At 47.7% G+C, this 21,098-nt stretch overlaps 1 protein-coding gene across 5 annotated transcripts in view; it reads left to right on the top strand.

The window, feature by feature from the left end:
* The window catches only part of MDGA1 (MAM domain containing glycosylphosphatidylinositol anchor 1), a 506,987-nt gene that overhangs the window by 207,819 nt on the left and 278,070 nt on the right, over positions 1 to 21,098 (top strand). For all 5 annotated transcript variants that reach the window (XM_029592906.1, XM_029592908.1, XM_029592909.1 and 2 more), the window contains one exon: positions 616 to 767. In XM_029592906.1, coding sequence (XP_029448766.1) covers positions 616 to 767 — 152 coding nt within the window. The remainder of the gene's footprint in view (positions 1 to 615; positions 768 to 21,098) is intronic.

Below are 21,098 nucleotides of genomic sequence, written 5' to 3'. Positions count from 1 at the left end.
TCTATGCAGCCCAGCATTCTTCTGGCTTTAGCTATCGCCTTCTCACATTGCTTTGCCTTCTTCATATCGTTAGACACTATCACCCCAAGGTCTCTCTCCTGCTCCGTGCACACCAGCCCTTCACCCCCCATCGAATACAGTTCTTTCGGATTTCCACTCCCCAGATGCATGACTCTGCACTTCTTGGCATTGAATCCCAGCTGCCAGATCTTCGACCACTCTTCCAGCTTCCTTACATCCTGCCTCAATCTCTCCTCTCCTTCCGGCTCTGTGTGCACTCTGCAGCAGAGTGCACACAGAGCCGTCACAAACGCGGCATCCACCCTCCCCTCTCTTATTGCATAAGGAACAGGGGATCGGTGTATCCCTTCCCTTCTTCCACTGCTCCTGGCAGCTGCGGGGTGGAAGAGGCAGCGCCCGCAGCTGGCACTGCCGTCCCAGCTGCGGGCGCTGCCTGTCCCTCCAGGAGGCTGATCTCGTATGAGTGCTGGCTTAGAGGGAGAGCGGCAAGGAAGACCCCACTGTCCTCACTCTCTCTCTCTCTCTTCTCTCTCCCCTTCCCTTTTGGTCTCCCGTGCTTCCTGCCTCTTCTCTCCCTCTCCCTTCCTCTTGCAGGACGAGCTTACAGCCCAGAGTTCTACTATGACACCCCCAGTCCGGTGAAAGCTCAGAAGCAGCCCAAGGACTTCTCGTACGTCCTGCAGTGGACGCAGAGGGAGCCCGACGCGGTGGACCCCGTGACGAGCTACAAGCTGGACGTCCGGCAGGTAAGAAGTCAGAGGAGGAAAGCTTCCCGGTCTCCCTCTGCCTTTGGGAGCTCCCCCTTCCTTGGTGCTTTCCAAGCGCTCATGCAAAATGGCTGATTGTGTTTCTGTAAAAAGTCACAAATGCATTGTGTGAGGGACGGACTTGGGAAGGTATTTGAGTGCCTTTCCAGCCCGTACATCTGCTAAGGGTTTTGTGTTTACTTGACTGTGTGGGGAATTGTGAGCAGAGCGAGAAGGGCCAGGGGAAAGGCCTAGACAGCAGGATTTGCGGTTACATGAAGAGTGTGCCTGAGATTAAATGAATAAGAAGGTGTCGCCATCGTTGCTTCCTGGCTGCTGTCTTTGTGTATTTCTGTGGATTAGGCTGGTAGTACAGGCATTCAGGCCTGTGCTCCATGACACACAGGGTAAATCTCTGCAGGTCAGAGCCCAGTTATCATGAGCCCACCCCCACTATGCCATGGGTTATATGGACAGTGAACAGGACGTGGTGCTTTTGCAGACTAGAGAGTCATGAGCATGTTTCAGCCTGTCCTGACGTGGAAAGGTTTCAGATGAGCTGAGAAGAAACTTCCTGCCTGAAGGCTTGGACAAAGCGGGCTGGAAAGGGGAGGCCTGAGGCTCGCGGGAAGGTGGCTCATGCGTATGACCCTCTGCCATGCAGGCCGCTCTGCTTCAGGCCCAGGACGAAACGGCATGATCAGCTGTCCCTTGTATCACCATAGCTGCGTCAAAACATGGCCACGACTCAGGCGGGCCTCTTCTGTTTACTGTTAAGCATTTTTGCTTTCAAGATTTGCTGACCGCATGAAAGAAATGAATAAGCCATTTCCTGAATGTTCATTCATCTGCTCAAGAGAAGAAGACTGGTAGCAAATGGTGTGCAGAGCATGGCAGACCTTTACCACAACCCTCACTGTGTATGCGGTATGAGTGCCTTAGCTGTCAATGCACAGCAGGCACCCCAAAAACTGTCTCACTGAACTTGTGGAAAACACCTTAAGACTTTGTTTCCCATAGACACAGAATGGAAAACATCCTTAACAAATGCTGCCCTTAGAGTGAAGATCAATGTGTGATCATGTGACCTCCCCCCACACTTATTGTGGTAATGCTCTGGATGTGGCACACTGCAGTCTGGTATTCCTGTGTTAACGCTTTGGATGTGACATTCTGCAGTCTAGTATCCCTGTGGTAATGCTCTGGATGTGACACTGCAGTCTGGTATTCCTGTGGTAATGCTCTGGATGTGACACACTGCAGACGGGTATTCCTGTGGTAATGCTCTGGATGTGACACTGCAGACTGGTATTCCTGTGGTAATGCTCTGGATGTGACACACTGCAGACGGGTATTCCTGTGGTAATGCTCTGGATGTGACACTGCAGACTGGTATTCCTGTGGTAATGCTCTGGATGTGACACGCTGCAGTCTGGTATTCCTGTGGTAATGCTCTGGATGTGACACTGCAGACTGGTATTCCTGTGGTAATGCTCTGGATGTGGCACACTGCAGTCTGGTATTCCTGTGGTAATGCTCTGGATGTGACACACTGCAGTCTGGTATTCCTGTGGTAATGCTCTGGATGTGACACACACTGCCGGTCTGGTAATGCTCTGGAGACACACTGCAGTCTGGTATTCCTGTGGTAAGCTCTGGATGTGCACACCTGCATCTGGTATTCCTGTGGTAATGCTCTGGGATGTGGCACACTGCAGTCTGGTATTCCTGTGGTAAGGCTCTGGATGTGCACACACTGTCAGTCCTGGTAATTCCATGTGGTATAATGCTCATGGATGTTGACCACCTGCAGTCTGGGTATTCCTGTGGTAATAGCTGTCTGGATGTGCACACTGCAGTCTGGTATTCATGTAGGTATGCTGTGTGATGTGACACTGCAGTCTGGTTATTTCCTGTAAGGTAATGTCTGTGGATTGACACACTGCAGTACTGGTATTCCTGATGGTAATGCCTATGGATGTGACACGGCAGTCTGGTATTCCTGGGGTAATGCTCTGATGTGACACACTGCAGTCTGGTACTTCCTGTGGTCATTGCTCTGGAGTGTGGCACACTGCAGTTCCTGGTATTCCTGTGGTAATGCTCTGGATCGTGACACATGCAGTCTGGTATTCCTGTGGTAATGCTTGGATGTGACACCTGCAGTCTGGTATTCCTGTGGTAATGCCTTCTGGATGTACACTGCAGTCTGGTATCCTGTGGTAATGCTCTGGATTGTGACAACTGCAGTCTGGTATTCTGTGGTAATGCTCTGGATGGTGACAACTGCAGTCTGGTATTTCCTGTGGTAATGCTCTGGATGTGCACCACTGCAGTCTGGTATTCCTGTGGTAATGCTCTGGATGTGACACCATGCAGTTGGTATTCTGTGGTAATGCTTCTGGATGTGACACTGCAGTCTGGTATCCAGTGATAATGCTCTGGATGTGACACAGCTGCAGTCTGGTATTTCCTGTGGTAATGCTCTGGATGTGACACACTGCAGTCTGGTATTCCTGTGGTAATGTCTCTGGATGTGACACTGCAGTCTGGTATTCCTGTGGTATATGCTCTGGATGTGACACTGCAGTCTGGTATTCCTGTGGTAATGCTCTGGATGTGGCACACTGCAGTCTGGTATTCCTGTGGTAATGCTCTGGATGTGACACTGCAGTCTGGAATTCCTGTGATTATGTTCTGAATTTGGTATTATGCAGTCTAGGACATGCTTTGGCGATGTGAGTTGTACATCTTTATGGAATACAGAGGTTAATTCAGCATCAAACAGCGGAGGATCAGCTATAAAAGGTCCGGCGAAGCAGTAACGTGTGATAGATGGGGAAAATGATTCCATTAGCAGAGAGTAAACTCCATTACTGTCAATCTTCCCCGTCCATCCCAGGGCTGTTTGCTTAATTAGTTAAGCAGGTTGTCCTCTTGGTGTAATTGATGCAGAGACCCTGGTGTGATTTTAATGAGAGCAGCCCAGTGGTGGGGAGGGGGGAAGGTTTTATTACCTTGTTCTTGCAGGGTATGAGAATCCTGACGGTAGGAGTACAGCGCAGATGGCAGCAGATGCTGGAGAACCTGCCATTAAAGGACCCGGGCGCAGTGGGCTCTGTGCTGACCATGCTGGGAGGGGATTTATGTGGCATTCGGAACATTAGTGACACGTTTGGAAGGATTGTCAGTGGCCAGAGGAGCTGCTGCCTGCATATTAAAACAGATTCCTGCCAGGATCCGCATGCTTGCTAGCTCTCTCTGTCACAGTCTCCCACTACCTCGGACGCTCTCTCCCCATTAACACTGCGTCCCAGTCTTTCTTACTGTCTGTACTTGACACAGTCTGTTCATGCTCCTTCACTAGCTCCCGTTCTTAAAGTCTCTTTCTCATGGCCACTGGTAGTACTGTGTGGGGTCGGGAGACCTGGTCGTGGGGGTCATTCTCTGTGTGGGATGGTAATATGTGGGATAATGCGTCCTGATCGGGGGGGAGGGGTTATTTACAGTGTAAGAAGTTGCTCTGTGGGGTCGGGAGACCTGGTTGTGGGGGTCAGTCTCAGTATGGGATGGTAGTGAGTGGGGTCAGGAGTCCTGGTCGTGGGGTCAGTCTCAGTATGGGATGGTAGTGAGTGGGGTCAGGAGTCCTGGTCCTGGGGGTCAGTCTCAGTATGGGATGGTAATGAGTGGGGTCAGGAGTCCTGGGGTCAGTCTCAGTATGGGATGGTAATGAGTGGGGTCAGGAGTCCTGGTCGGGGTCAGTCTCAGTTGGGATGGTAATGAGTGGGGTCAGGAGTCCTGGGTGGGGTCAGTCTCAGAATGGATGGTAGTGAGTGGGATCAGGAGTCAAGGCCCTGGGGTCAGTCTCAGAATGGGTATGGTCGTGGGTCAGTCCTCCAGTCTGGGCTGGTAATTGAGTGGGGTCAGGAGTCCTGGTCCTGGGGGTCAGTCTCAGTATGGGATGGTAATGAGTGGGGTCAGGAGTCCTGGTCCTGGGGGTCAATCTCAGTATGGGATGGTAATGAGTGGGGTCAGGAGTCCTGGTCGTGGGGTCAGTCTCAGTATGGGATGGTAGTGAGTGGGGTCAGGAGTCCTGGTCCTGGGGTCAGTCTCAGTATGGGATGGTAGTGAGTGGGGTCAGGAGTCCTGGTCGTGGGGTCAGTCTCAGTATGGGATGGTAGTGAGTGGGGTCAGGAGTCCTGGTCCTGGGGTCAGTCTCAGTATGGGATGGTAGTGAGTGGGGTCAGGAGTCCTGGTCCTGGGGTCAGTCTCAGTATGGGATGGTAGTGTGTGGGGTCGGGAACCCTGGTCGTGGGGGTCAGACACAGAGTTGGACAGCAGTGGGTGGAGTCAGGAGTCCTGGTCGTGGGGGTCAGTCTCAGTATGGGATGGTAGTGATTGAGGTCGGAAGTCCTGTCGTGGGGGTCAGTCTCAATATGGGATGGTAGTGTGTGGGGTCGGGAGTCCTGGTTGTGGTTAATACCCTTAACAGAAGGCATGGGTGTATCCTGCATGGAGCGGCAGTTACTACCCTTAACAGAAGGCATGGGGGTATCCTGCATGGAGCGGCAGTTACTACCCTTAACAGAAAGCATGGGGTATCCTGCATGGAGCGGCAGTTACTACCCTTAACAGAAGGCATGGGTGTATCCTGCATGGAGCGGCAGTTACTACCCTTAACAGAAGGCATGGGGTAACCTGCATGGAGCGGCAGTTACTGCCCTTAACAGAAGGCATGGGGTAACCTGCATGGAGCGGCAGTTACTGCCCTTAACAGAAAGCATGGGGTATCCTGCATGGAGCGGCAGTTACTACCCTTAACAGAAGGCATGTGGGTAACCTGCACGGAGCGGCAGTTACTACCCTTAACAGAAGGCATGGGGTAACCTGCATGGAGTGGCAGTTACTACCCTTAACAGAAGGCATGGGGTAACCTGCATGGAGTGGCAGTTACTACCCTAAACAGAAGGCACGGGGTTAACCTGCACGGAGCGGCAGTTACTGCCCTTAACAGAAGGTATGGGGTAACCTGCATGGAGCGGCAGTTACTACCCTTAACAGAAGGCATGGGGGTAACCTGCACGGAGCGGCAGTTACTACCCTTAACAGAAGGCATGGGGGTAACCTGCATGGAGCGGCAGTTACTACCCTTAGCAGAAGACATGGGGGTAATCTGGAAGGATCATAAAGAAATTGCTGGGTAGATTAGATGGACCATTGGTCTTTTTCTGCCGTTATTTCTATGTTAATTTGGAGTTACACGATTTAAGTCTTGGCCCTGCACCAGAATGCTCATGCTTTGCCCCTTATATTTTGCTCATGCATGGGCATAAATTACAGCTTTTAAAATCCGCATTGCTTACCTGTGGCTCACATATGTGCGTTTATGGGCATTGTAGCGCCTGCAATGCTATTAAAATCGGCCCCTTGAGTTCTAGCTGTTACCAGAACTGAACTGTGGTGCTGTTCTGAGTCCTCTCTTAGCTCGTCCCGCTCTGCTCTAGAGCAGCTCTGTATTTGGGCCGACTGTACAACAGAAGAAATAGTTGTTGGCATGGAAAGTGTTCCAGAGGTTTCCCCAAAGATAGCGAGGTCTTTATGCTGCTACGCTGGCTTCTTTCCAGCCACGCATGATGGACTCGATATTTCCCAGACAATAAGAAACCAGAGTCATTAGTGATTTTCTATGGGACATTAAGCTAGCTAGTGGCTGCTTCACGCAACACTAATTAATGCCTGATATGTTCACAGGGAGATATATGCATGGTCATAAGACGGGAAAAGAAATGGAAGCAATACTGTTTGTACATTAGTGTTTTACATCACAGCTGAACGTGTGAGTTTATTATCAGAGCTAATGAATGTTATTAGCAGTTTGCTGTATGTATTAATATCAACCATTTCCGAGCAGTGAGTGTATGCTCTGTGGTACTGTACAATGATTGCTATAACATAGCACTACAGTAACAGAAGCCACATGGGGTGCTTGAGGTACTGAGAGCGTACTCTGTGCCATGCAAATATTGGGATAACTCAGTGTTTAAGTAGCATTAGCAGTATGGGAGGCTACAGGTGCTGAGAGTACTCTTTGCTGTACAGAGATGGGGATGGGACATTTCCCTCTGGAAGGCTCCTAAATTCAAGTCTGTTCCAGTTAAGAAAAGAGGGCAGAGGTTTTTTTTTTCCCAGTATATCCTCATGATTTTCCCTTTGGAAATCTTGCTGCATGCACCAGGAAGTATGCAAGGAGATTTTAAAATGCAATCTATGCCTGTGGTATGCCTCCCCTGACTGGACCTCATTCATTTTTACCCGCAGTAAGGGGGACAATGATCAGACCATGTTTTTATAGGGCTAGGCGCAGGTTTACTCATGTGAAACTGTCTGTGACCCCCCTCGCTGCACACACGAATAGTATATGCATTTCCACTGCATGCAACAGCAAACCACACACAAAACACAGAATGGAAGTTGTGACACAGCACACATGCAGTCACAAATGACAGAGACATGAGCATGCTCCTCAGAGGATGTGACCTCAAAATCAGGAGCGGGCCTTGACCAGAGAAGACGAGACGGGTGGACTGTTACTGGAGCAGGATCAGGGTGTCTTCTGCTTGTGATGGCCACCTTCTCCTTGGGTTCAGTCCTCAGGTCCTGCTGGCCAACAGGACTTGGAGAACAGGAATCACAAGGCACACATGGAGACATGAAAGCATCCACAGCAGCCTGGTTTCTTGGGTCTCAAGATGGTGAAAATGCCGTAAGTTAGATTGGGGAGCTGATTGAGGAGGACAATGTCGGAGTCCTTGAGCCAGGTCTCTGTGACGTGCAGATTTCCGGCTTACAATCAATCAAGAGATCATTGAGGATTATGGTTTTTTTTAGAGAGTGACTGGGCATTGAAGAGAATTATAGATAAGGTTGTGAGTCCTAAGAATTGTGTAAGTGGGGAAATGAGGATGGGGAGAAGGGATTTATGATGTGCGGGAAGGTTGTGATGGATAGGGCGGGGAACTCTGCGGGTGGGGTAGTGGATGAGCGGGATCGGGAGGTTTGGGTAGCTAGCCATTATTGGGTTCGAGTGGGTGCAGTCTACGACCGTGGACCAGAGTGCTGGCAGCAGATGAGTTAGCAAGAGGGGGAGGGGGAGTGCTGCCAGGAGAGGTTGGAGTGAGCAGAAAATCTATCGTGTTAGGGACTTCGGATGTAGGCGTATGGTAAGGAACAACACATAAGAATGTAGCGCAGGTTACAGGTGTGAGGAAATCAGATGTGCAGACAGGGAGCACTGTGTGCGTTTGAAGGCCTAACGAGCTAGTACTGTTACATGGTTTGAACAGAATTATTAACACTGTACGAAGAGGTTATAAACAGGTGGTAGCATTAATGATGAATTACCTTGGGTAAACGGATGAGTTATTTTCAAATCAATTTCCAACTAAATACCATATACACATATATATACAGTGAAGATGAATGATGGCAGCGAGAAGATTGACAATCTGAGCAAGACACAGTAGTGGCATAGAGGTGCAGTTGTAGTTCTAGACCAGGGAAAAAATGTTCAGCCTTGCAGTGCAATACCAGAGAAGGAAAGGGAAGCAGGGGAGGTGTGATCCGGCTTAGGGGAGCAGACAGGGGAGCACAAAGGGGCGCACTAAGGGGAAGGCCCTTTGTTGTGCCCTTTCGGCGCGCGACGCATGGAGCACAGCGCCTGGATGCGGTTGCCGCTCTTAAAGCCGAGTCGTTGCTGGATGCTGATGTCACGTGCGCGTTGGGCCGCCGAAAGGCTGGGGGGCACGGCCAGGTGCTTCGCGGGTGGAGGTGTGTCTTGGGACCAGCTTTGAATCCGGAGCAGGTAGGCCTTAGAGTCTGGCGGTAGTGGACAGCGGATGGGGACGGCGAGGGCCTTACCCCGATGGGCTGTGCGCCAGGTGCGCAGGCCTGTTCGCCGTCTGGGACATCCGATGGCTGTCAGGTTGGAAAGGGGGGCGCCTGGATGCGGTCGCTGTTCTTAAAGCCGAGTCATCGCTGGATGCTGATGTCAAGGGCGCGCCGGGCCGCCGATAGGCCGGGGGGCGCGGCCAGGTGCTTCACGAATGGAGGTATGCCTTGGGACCGGCCTTGATTCTGGAGCAGGTAGGCCTTAGGGTCCGGCGATAGTGGACGGTGGATGGGGACGGCAAGAGCCTTACCCCGATGGGCTCTGCACTGGGTGCGCGGGTCTGTTCGCCGTCCGGGACGTCTGATGGCTGTCGGGTTGGAAAGGGTCTGTCGGGTCAGAAAGGGCTGTCGGGTTGGAAAGTTATCTAGGACGAAGCAGGAACAAGAAGGCCAGAGAGTAGGACCAAACAGGACCAGAGTCTGAAACCATGAAGTAGGACCAAGTCTTGGACCAAGCTGTGGCAAATTGTGAGACAGGAATATAATGGAGACCAAACAGGAAGAAGATGGCTACCAGTGGGAGCGTCAGGCCATAGAGCAGGAAGGACCTGACAGATATTCCAAGAGGCCCACTGAGGTCCTCTGCTGGCAGGAGGCAAGAACTGCTCAACGGCTCCTCACAAGCAATGGCCATATAGGGGGCAATTTTTTAAAACTATGTGGGCACGTTCAAGTGCAGGTTTTGCATCAGTTCTGAGAGGGAAAACAGGTGCCCAACTTCCCTTTGAAAAATGCCCCAAGGGAAAAGTGCGTGCAGAAATCTGCACCTGCTGAGAACCAAGATGGCTGCTGCACCGTGAGTACGGGAACCCCTTAGCTCCGAGGTTTTTCTTATAACTTTCTTTCCTTACTGAATTTCCTTACATATTTCCCTATGCCGCATTCGAAAAGGAAAGCTAAGATTCAAGAGGCTCTTACCTCAACACCCAATACCTCTTGACGACCATGAATTGAGGAGGTATTCCGTTCCGCGCAGCAGACACCGGAGAGCGAGGCCGCTGGCGTCGGTGACGGAGAGCGGCCGCCCGACGCCCTGGCCGAGGAGGTGTCACTCAGCCCCGGAGCACCAGCAGTTCCATCCTTGCCCTATAAGCCTCTGAATGAAGAGGGAATGGAACAGCGGGAAACAGCGCCGTGGCTTTTACCATCTCTTAGCCTTGATGTCTCCCAGAGAAGAGAAGGGGAAATCCCATCGACTTCGGAGAGCCCGTTGAATCAGGGCTCCAGGGACAACAATGGCGTAGCACGGCAAAAAGAAGCAGGCATGGATGGCCTAATGCAGCAAGGAGGTAAGGAGCCTGAGTTCCAGGTGGTGTTACCTTTGATGAAAATGCCGGAGAAAATAACTCTTACTGAAATTTGGAAGGTTTTGGCAAAGATAAGAACAGCGATTAATGATTTAACAACGGCTGTAAAACGCAATATGGAGGGAACTCAAATTTTGGAAAATAAAGTTCTAGCTGTTGAAAACTCTTTGAATAAAGTGGAAACTGAAATTAAGGACATAAAAGATGTACAAGCAAATCTTATAAAATCAGAAAATATGATAACGAAGAAGATGGATTTCTTAGAAAATGAGATGAGAAGAAACAACCTCAGATTTTTGAACTTTCCAAAGACAAAGTGGGTGAACCCAAAAGATCTTTTGAAAAGCTACCTGAGTAACATTCTGGATTTTTCAGAAACAAACATACCAGAGATTTCCAAGATATACTATCTACCTGGAAAAGAAATAAACTTACAGCAAGAGGAACAGGATAATATTGCCTTTGACAATCTTTCTGATTTTTTGGAAAAGTCTTATGAAGCTAAAATTGAATTAAGCGCTACCTTGCTTGTGACTTTTATGCAGGCTATGGATAGAGATAATATACTGAGAAAGTCCTTTAGGAAACATAGACAGTTTTCTATGGAGCTCAAATAAAAGAGTTTTTCCAGATATAACTAAAAGAATATAGGAGAAAAGAAAAGTATTTCTATCAATGAAAAATGAGGTGCTTCTTAGAGACTCCAAATATTATTTAAGATTTCCTTTTAGGTGTATTTTAATACATCAAAATGACAGATATATCTTTTCCGATCCAGACCAGCTACGTGTATACTTAGACTCCCACTCCTAATAAGCTGCAAAAGGTGTTGGTTAATATAGTTACCTGTTGCGTGACACGGTGTTACAGTCTTATTGTTATGATGGATATTGTTTTCCTATGATTCCGCTTACTAAATTGGTTCTCCCAATTATTCCTATAATATTTTATTTAAATTTGTTCTTATAAAAGATGTTACTTTAATTATATTTCAATTATTTTCTGTTAACATTGTTTTCAATGTATTTGAAATTGAAACTTCAATAAATATAAAATTTAAAAAAAAAAAAAGAAATCTGCACCTGCTTTGTGTGTGGATATTTTTATGGGCAAAAACAGCACACCTGGTTTTAAAATTGCAAAACTACATGCATTGTTGCCCCACCCAGGAATGACTGTATGAGGACGACCTTCTGGCCCCTCCAGGAGTTATTGGGGCAGCAGGAATTCCATAAACTGCCCCTCATGGAATAGCTCTCTTAGTTTTTTCTGCCCATGAGCTCTTAAAGCCCATGGGACCTTCTCTGCTTATTTCACTGCTGGGAATTTGGTATCCCCTGCCTGCTGGCCTTTTGAGATCGTTCAGGTCAGTCTTGGTGCAGAACTGCTAATCTCAGACTGCTCTGGGACGTGTCACTTTTCATTGTTTCCAGTCGCTCTTAAATCAGGACCCCAAACTGCTTTTCTTAGGGAAATCAACAACTCACAAGTCCATGCAGTGGGGTAAAACCGAGGCTGGCAACCCTGTGGTAAACAGGTCTGGTTTTCAGGCTTACCAAAACACATAAATGGATGATAAAGGTGAGCTTCTGAATTAGAAATAAATCTTATGAATATTCCCTGTGGACAGCCTGCAGTCCCTGAGGACTGGATCGCAGTCTTCAAGCTTTCCTTTGAAAGCGATCTGTAACAGACTGATGGGTTACGTGGTTTCCGATTCGACACAGCACAACAGGTGGGCTGCAGCTGATTAAGGCATCCATTGTCCTACTAATGAGCTTTCTGTCAATCTTGCCACCTGCTTCATGTCTGCATTTCATTACCTGCGAATCCTGAGCCCTGCTGGGATGAGATATGGGTAGAAAAAGCCTAACATTCAAATGCATGACCTGAGTCAGCCATGGAGATAGGAGGAGACATCTCCTGGTTTGAACCCTTGGGTTGCTGCCTTAAAAGGAAAGGAATATTAGGAAACGGTAATGTGCAAATTAGTTTTGCTGATGCATTGTGGAAGAAATGGGCCAAGGACTGTCACTGACTTGTGATCTAGGAGTCAGAAAAATCTTGCTATGTGATCTCAGTGCTTTGGTTTCTCATTCCACTACAGTAGAGCAATAAAAGGACTCAGTCTCCAGGCTTCTCCCTCCCACTTTCTCCCCAATGCCCCACTGAATATGATCCATCCAGTCTGTCCACATTCCCTTCCAGTTGCACAACCACTGACTTTTCTTGATCTTCAGCTTATCCCCGGTCCCTGTCCTCCTTTATCCCAAGTATCTACTATTTTTTTTGTACAAAATCAAGCAGAAGCTGTTTCATCTCGTAACAAGTAATGAGATACTCTATACAGCAAATAAGTAGGAACACTTGTAGTCCTGGTTCAGAAAGGAATATGTGTTTCCTAACATCATGTTGGGTCTTGGGTTGTTACTGGTTCAGCGGAAAGAGTGCATCTTAACCCCATGCTAGGATACTGGATCAGTGCTGGCTTAAAGACAAGATGGCCCCTAACACCATCCTTGGATACTGGGTCAGAGGAAGGAGTGTCTCCTTCACTATGCTGGGTCGCCGGTACAGCTTTTTGCTGCACCTTTGGAGATTTTCATTTCAAGTTCTGATCGTGTTGAACGCTACTTTCCTTATACCCATAGTAAATGCTGAGCACAGGCATGACACAGAGGCAGTGGATACATATAATGTATTCAAAAATGGGACGTGAAGGGGCATGAAGGCTAGGTTTGACTTAAAATGTGCTTGGCTTAGCCAGCCAAAATCTGGACTACTAAATCAGGCATTCTGCCATGTACTGAAAAGGCACGCCATATTTTCTAGAAGAATTCTTGAATCATTTGTGGAACTACAGGAGGAATCTGGATTACCCAGGAGGAGATTGCTTGAAAAGAAGGGGTTATCACAAGGAGGAATTTACAGGGATCACGTGGAGGAAGGGCAGATACAATCTTTTCAGAAAGGGACTGACAGAAAATTTGCAAGGGCTGAGATCCATCTGGGAGAGTGATTTGGATAAGGAGATAATAAGAGTGAGAGAAAGTGTTAACCATTTAGAAAGACTTATGCTGAAGACATAGTCATTGCTTAACATTTTTTTAAATTTTTATTTTATTTATATCCGCTTTTTCAGACCCTTCAAAACGGATTACATTTAGGTACAAATGGCATGGTTTGTCCACAAATTCAAGAGTTTTGACAGGAAATTGTAATATTTATGGAGCAAGGAGCTGAGCATGGGGTCAAGAGACCTGAAATAGGTGCTTTCAGGGACTGACCATGGGGATTAAATACTGGGATTATGGGAAGGTCATTAGTGTAGAACAGTTCAGTTCTTGGCTTTGGAAAGAGATGTTTAAATATCTTCTGTCCATCTATCTGTCCATCCATCTATCTGTCTGTCTATCTATCTATCTACAGTATATAACAATTTTGCAAGGCAGTTCTCTCCTGTTCCTTTGGGTTTCTAGATGAACCTGGACAGGCATCTGGCAACCTGAACTTCCATTTTCAACCACCCCAAGATGCTTCCCCATGGTTTTATATTCCCTCTCATCTTATTTTAACCCAATTATTGCAGCAACAGTCCTCAGCTGTGGACTATGTAGGGGGATTCCTTCCAGAGCAGTGCAATCATGGGCCCTAAATCCAACCACTAGGTGTCAGTGTTGCCCATGGACCGTGACTCCCCTCCCCCTCTGCAGCATCCCCAGCACAGGTGACTCAGGGAGCAGAAGACACGAACCAGAAAATGAACCCGAGTCCCTCCAGGTCAACCCACATTCAAATATATTTAAAGAATGGTGTGATGCGATGGCTATCATGGCCTCTTTTGAAGAGCTAATTGTGAGAATGAAGGGCAAATCTATAGACTATGGTGGAGCTCTTTCTGTTTGCACTGCAATGTGTCTTGAATTTTAATAACAAGTGAGGAGGCGTAATGTACCCATTAACAATGAGTGTCGTATTCTTGTTGGAGTGGATTTATTGTGTAGGCAAGAAGGGTGTCGGAGGTTAAAGGAAGATGCCTGGGATGGAGGGATTGATGAGATTAGAAGTGTCTTTATCATACTGGAGTGGTGTTATACCTTGTTATTGAGTAATTGTTGATGGGCCATTAATTCAAACAGTTTTACACAGGTAAATGTGTAAAAATGCACTTTGATTACTGGCTCTCTGCCTCCCACTCCCCCATTTAGGTAAAAATATGGCAGCGCACGGAATTTTACCTGCACAATAAAATGAGCAGGGACAGGTCAGGGCAAAAAATTAATATGCAAATCTCTACATGTTCCTTCCAGCGTGCACTTTGTATTTGCTTTAGGTACGCCGTGAGCCATTTCCTTTTGAAAATGAGCTTGCAGCCATGCCCACTGTACTGCAACCTCCACAGGGATGCTCACTACTGTCACCTTGGGGTTAATTTTGAAAGCCCTTTATATATGTATATCATGGGGTTCATAAGTGTGAATGGCTCCTTGTAAAATGAAAGCAAGAGCAAAGGAGAAATTATTACTTACATGATAATTTATTTTTATTTAATAAGGAAAGGTGAATCCAGAACCAGTGGGTTATGCACCTCTACCAGCAGATGGAGACAGAAGAGCAAAGCTGACATCAGAGTGGCATCAGCCTTCCAGTATTCTCTGCAAAAGCCAACTGTGGACAGACTAACAAAACTTGATTATTAACAGATAACCATTCCAGTACTCAGCCAACAGGAATCACTGAACTCAGAGTGTAATAACACTAGTCTAGGGATTGACACTTACCAGTACTCCCTGGAACACAAAGTCATACAGAAGGACAATAGCACCACAATCCAGCTGCCAAAGGCAGGAAGGTGGATTCATCTGTCCTTATTAAAGAAAAGGAATTATCAGGTAAGTAGTGATTTCTCCTTTCTTAGCATATGGACAAGTGAATCCAAAACCAGTGGGATAAACCAAAGCTACTCTCAAACAGGGCGGGAGGCTGCCCACAGTCCAGTCAAAACCGCACATGCAACGGCTGCATCCTCCCGAACCTGCACATACAGGCAATAATGCCTGGAAAAGGTGTGTAAGGATGACCACATCGCAGCTCGGCAAATGTTGACGGGAGACAACATCTAACCTCCGCCCATGACACTGCCTGAACCCTAGTGGAGTGATCCCTAACCTGACTAGGCAATGGCTGTTCCGTATCCACATTTGCGGCCATGATTGCCTCCTTAATCCAGCGGGCTTTTGTAGCCCATGACACCAGCACACCCTCTTTACTCCCACCATGGAGAACAAACAGGTGATCTGTCTTCCTGAGAGGTTTAGAAACCTCCAAATACCTCAAAATATGCCTCTTGACATCCAAGGGCCATAACAGGTGATATTCCTCCATATCTCTTTTACTGTCCAAAAATGGCAGGGAAATAGACTGATTCAAGTGAAACTGAGACCACTTTTGGCAAAAAGGAAGGAATGGTACACAGCTGTATTGTCCCTGGAGTCACTCGCAGAAAACGACTCCTGGCAAGACAAGAACTGAAGTCCAAATACTCAACACGCAGAAAAAATTGCCACAAGAAATATTGCTTTCAAGGTAGGTAACCTCAAGGAAATGTTACGCATCGGCTAGAAAGTAGGGCCCACTAAATAAATCCAAAACCAGATTAAGATTCCTCAAGGTTATCGGTAACCACAAGGTAGGACGAAAATGCTTCACTCCTTTCAAGAAACGGGCCACATCTGGATGAGCTGACAAGGGTCCACCATTCACCTGACCTCGGAAACAGGCAAGAGCCACCACCTTTAATGAATTAAGGGCCAACACTTTTCTCAATCTATCCTTCAAAAATTCCAAAATGAGTGGGATCTTAAACAAACGAGGAAGAGCCCTTCGATCTTAACACCAAGTCACAAACACTTGCCACATTCACACATAGGCTAAGGAAGTGGAGAACTTTCTCGCTCATAGCAAGATGGCAATCACCGCAGTAGAATATCCACGCTTCAGCAACCAAGCCCTTTCAAGGGCCATACCATAAAACAAAATTGGGTTGGACCTTCATGAAGAACAGGTCTCTGCCATAGCAAATCCCTGTGCACTGGAAACTGGAGGGGAGAGTCCACCAGGAGCCTTCACAGATCTGCATACCATGGTCTTCGAGCCAATCTGGTACAATCAGAAGTACCATCCTCCCATGACTCTTGATCTTCCGAATCATTCTGCCCAACATGGGCCATGGGAAAAGGGCATACAGCAGCTGGTCCTCTGGCCACTCCAGCATGAGGGCATTGATCCCCCAAGACTTTGGATCTCTCAAGCAATTGAAGAAGCGAGGAACTTTCGCATTGCAAGCAGCCACCAGTAGGTTCAGAGAAAGAAGGCCCCAGTGATCATTTGATAATTCTCATTCTCCTCGATCCAGACTCTGTCTGCTGAGAAAGTCAGCTCTTACATTGTCTTTTCCTGCAATGTGCAAGGCTCAGATCTCCTGAAGATGCACATGACCATTCCATATGTTGGGCTATTTCCTGCAACACTTGCTGGCTCTTGGTTTCTCCCTGCTGATTGATGTAAGCGACAGTCATTGCATTGTCCGACCTTATCCAGACCGCTTGATCCTGCAATCTATTGCCGAATTGCAAGCATGCCAACTGGACCGCATGGGCTTCAGCCGATTGAAGTTCCTGAGAGACTCTTCTGCACTCCAGTGCTTTTGCGCTGTCATCGCCTGACAGTGAGCTCCCCAACCCTGGAGGCTCACATCTGCTTGAGTACTAGCCACTCTGGTGATCTTAGGGAAACCCCCTTTCTCAGATGATCTGCTTTTAACCACCACTGCAACTGAGGGCAAACCTCCATCAGCAGGTGGAGCCAAATTGAATAGTCTTGAGACTGTGGGCTACAACGAGACAGCTGAGTGTGCTGAAGGGGATGCATATACGCCCTCTCTCATGGCACTACCTGCAGAGTCGCTGCCATCAATCCGTGCACCTGTAGATAGGACCACACTGTCAGACGTATTGCATTCATCAATAAATGCACCTGCGCCAACAGCTTCTGAATATGGCCTTCCGGCAGAAACACCCTGCCCTATTTCATGTCGAAGTGAACGCCGAGATACTCTATTTTATTTATTTATTTATTTGTTAGTTTTTATATACTGACATTCGATCGAGATATCACATCGGTTTACATGTAACTGAACACAAATAATGTAGAGGTTGCTTATTTTACATTGTAACATAGTAACTTAAATGCTGAGGTTAGGAAGATAAATATACATACTAACTTTGCAGGTTAATTAACAAAGTAATTTAGAGAGAACATATAACGTGAAAATGAGAAGATAGATGGGGAGGGGTGGCATAGAGGAAGAAATATTTACAGTTATATTTTACAAGGGGAACCATTGGGTGGTTAATAGTGGGCTGGGAAGATTCATTTCTGAGTGGCTGGGAGGGCCTATGGGAGGGGCTAAGTCTCTGGTGGGAAGGCTTTTAGGAAGAGCCAGGTTTTGAGGTGTTTTTTGAAGATTTGCGTAGAAGATTCATTTCTGAGGAAGGGCGGTAGAGAGTTCCAGAGCGTGGGGCCGGCTCTGATATGGCTCGTTTTCGGGTAGAGGTGAGGTGCGCCGTTTTGGGGTTGGGGACGGTGAGGAGCCCGGAGTCCATAGACCTGAGGTTTCTATGTGGGGTGTATGGGAATATGGTAGAGTTTAACCAGTCCATCTTATTGTTGTTTATTTTTTTATGGATGAGTGTTAGGGTTTTATATTGGATTCTTTGGCTGATGACTATGATAGCTGAAAATTGCTCTTGGCCAGGTTCATGACCCAACCTAGCTCCTGCAACAAGGAGATCACTTTGCATGAGACCCGGAGGCTATCTTCCAGAGTCTTGGCCCGAATCAGCCAGTTGTCCAAGTACGGATATACCAGGGTCCCATCTTTACTCAATTCCACCACCACCACCATAACCTTGGAAAAAGCTCTGGGCACGGTGGCCAAACTAAAAGGTAGCGCTCGAAACTGATAATGGTGTCCTAACACCATGAAATGCAGAAATTGCTGATGCTCTAGTCGAATGGGAATATGCAGGTATGCCTCGGACAGATGCAGAGATGAGAGGAAGTCCCCCAACTGTACTGCCATTATTACTGACTGCAAGGTTTCCATGTGAAAATAAGTCACACACAAATGACGGTTGATTCCTTTCAGATCCAGGATGGGACGAAAAGAGCCCTCCTTCTTGGGCACAACGAAATAAATGAAATATCGGTCCATATTTTCTTGACATAGGCATTGGAACCACAGTCTGCAGGCTGAGGAGTCTTGACAACATACACTCCACTGCCTATCTCTTCTGTGGAGAGTTGCAGAGAGACACCATGAGCACGTCCTGAGGAACACTGCGAAACTCCAGCACATAGCCATCCCTTATCACCTCCAGCACCCACTGGTCTGTCATGATCTTGACCCACCTCCAATAAAAAAGAGAGAGGTGACCTATCTCCTGACTCCGGATGTGGGTCAGCACACCTTCATTGGGATGCTCGGGGTGCTCCACTACCGGAGCCTGTGCCCCGTCTGGGCTGCCTGGGATGAAAGGACTGAGATCTACCCAAAGTTCGAGTCCTCTGAAATGCCGCTCCTCTGTAGGGTCGAAAACGTCTGAGCCCCTTAGTACTACCTGTCATGCAGAAGGATCGCGGTGTCTGTTTCTTATCCTCTGGTAATTGAGGAACCGAGGACTCACCTCACTTATCGGCCATTTTCTCCAGCTCACTCCCAAATAAGAGTGAACCTTTAAAGGGCAACTTCGTAAGGTTACGTTTTGAGGTTGTATCGGCTGACCAATTTCTCAGTCATAGCCGACGCCTAGCTGCTATTAATGAAGCCACCCCTCTGGCTGAAGTGCGGACCAAATTGCAGCCCACATCTGCCAAAAAAGGAGTTGCTGGTTCCATCACTGCCCTGGAATTTACACCAGATTCATCGATCTCCTGAGAGAACAATAAACAAGAGTGAACCACCAGGGAACAACAGGAAGCTATCTGCAAATTCATTGCCATTGCTTCAAAGGCTTGCTTAAGGATAACCGCAATTCTCCTATCCTGTGCATCCTTCAAGGCCATTCCCGCTTCTACAGGAATAGTTGTCTGCTTGGTAACAGCACACACAAGCGCATCCACCTTCGGAAAACGTAATTGCTCTCTCGCAACTTGATCCAGGGGGTACAGTCCTTTCAAGACTCATCTCCCCTTTAAAATTAGCTTTTGGGGTCCCCTATTGAAGATCAATTAATTCTTGAAAAGCCTCCATAATAGGGAATAGGCATGAGGCTTTACACAAAGAAGTCAAAATGGGATCTTTCTTTGACTCAGACATGGATTCAGCCCCAGCTATTCCCAGCATCTTCAATGTCTGGGAAATCAGAGCCGGTAACTCATTGTTTTGAAAGAACCTCAAGATAGTTCTATAAGGCTCCAATCCCGGAGGAATTTCCCCATCCTCCAAGGATTGGTCTCATCATGCATGCCATCTGGGTCCCGGCTCCAGGCATGCCCCCAATGCTTACCTGCAGCACCGGGCAAGCGGGATTTCACTGCTTGCGATCCTGACTTGTTAAGACTGGCCGGGGCCAGGGACTGCACTTGAAGGAAGGAGTGCAGTCCTTGAAAAACTTCTACCCAAGAAAAGGCAGGATCCATGCCAAAACCAGGAGGCAACTGCCCTGTGCCCACTGAATTACCTTCCCCTGCTGACAAACCAGTTAGGGGAACTCCACAAGCAGGAAACCATTCCGGCAGCTCTTTTCCCATTCCCACACCAGGCTGGGAAAGACCAGGCTTAGTAAAATCAGATGGAGATAATTTTTCCTGTGCCTCCAAACAACGCTAACACAAATCAGAGGGAACGCCAGGCTGAGATGCCTGAATATGACAAGCAACACATAGGGCAAGGTGGTTAGACTTCTTTGCTGTGGGCATCATCAGTCTGCCAATACACCCTAACAGGCATCTGACACTTATATAGGCACAGTGCAAAACACTGTGCCTATATAAGTGCCCAAACTGAGCTCCTCCAAGGCACTCAGATAATGCACGCAAAAAGGTGCGTGCTCATGTGTGCATGCACAAATGGGCGCCCTTGTAGGTGCTCCTATGCGCCTAACTAGGTGCCCAACAAGGTGCCCAACCAAACGTACAACGGGCTGTACAGTCGAGCACACAAGCACAATACACCAGAACTGAAGAGGGCAGTCTGCGGTGCACAAAAATCGTGTGAAAATGCCGCAGTGGCCTATGACGCAGCAAACCAGATGATCCTTAAAGCGGGGAATAGCCGCAAGGGCTGCTTAACATGTCAGGCTGCCCCCATCCCATGAGCTCCACTGGAGGCAGGAACGACCGGTGGATCACATGCTGAGCACAGAGATCGGAAGTTGGGGGGAGGAATCCCTACTCAACACCCCTTCTCTTTTTTTTTTTTTTAAATTACCCTTTACCTGAGCCCATCCCATCCCGCTGAGTACAAGGTTGGTCTCTGGCTGTGGGGGGAGAGGTCATAAACCTTCACCACCGCGCTTGGCTTCTTGCACCCGCTTGCCTTTCAGCTATGTTTTTATTTATTTTTTTTACAGTTAAGTCCATGCCAGTTGAAAACCCAGCAATCAGATCAAGGCCCTCATCTGATGGCTCATGGAAATCACCTCAGGAATTCTCAATTGGGGGAGGGACCATTTGGTATCACCACAGAAGAGCGGGGCAAATTAAATTTCCTTCTTTCTTTCTCCTAAAATCTGAAGCACTCCCCAGTAGGGAGATGAACATCCACCATCTGCTGGAGACGGAGAATACTGGCAATCTAATGTCACTGTAGGGGTATATATATATCGTGATGTCAGCTTTAATCCATCTCCATCTGCTGGTAGAGGGGCATGACCCTCTGGTTTTGGATTCACTTGTCCAAATGCTAAGAAACCCCAATTTTGCACTTATCCTTATGCATATGAAAGATAGGTGTTCCGGGAGACAGAGCCTGGTTTTGATTTTACAAAGGTGTGTGTAAATTAATCTGCACAGG

This window comes from Rhinatrema bivittatum, chromosome 3 (genome assembly GCF_901001135.1).
Source record: "Rhinatrema bivittatum chromosome 3, aRhiBiv1.1, whole genome shotgun sequence".
Taxonomy (NCBI): domain Eukaryota; kingdom Metazoa; phylum Chordata; class Amphibia; order Gymnophiona; family Rhinatrematidae; genus Rhinatrema; species Rhinatrema bivittatum.
This window is presented reverse-complemented; position numbering and strand designations above follow the sequence as displayed.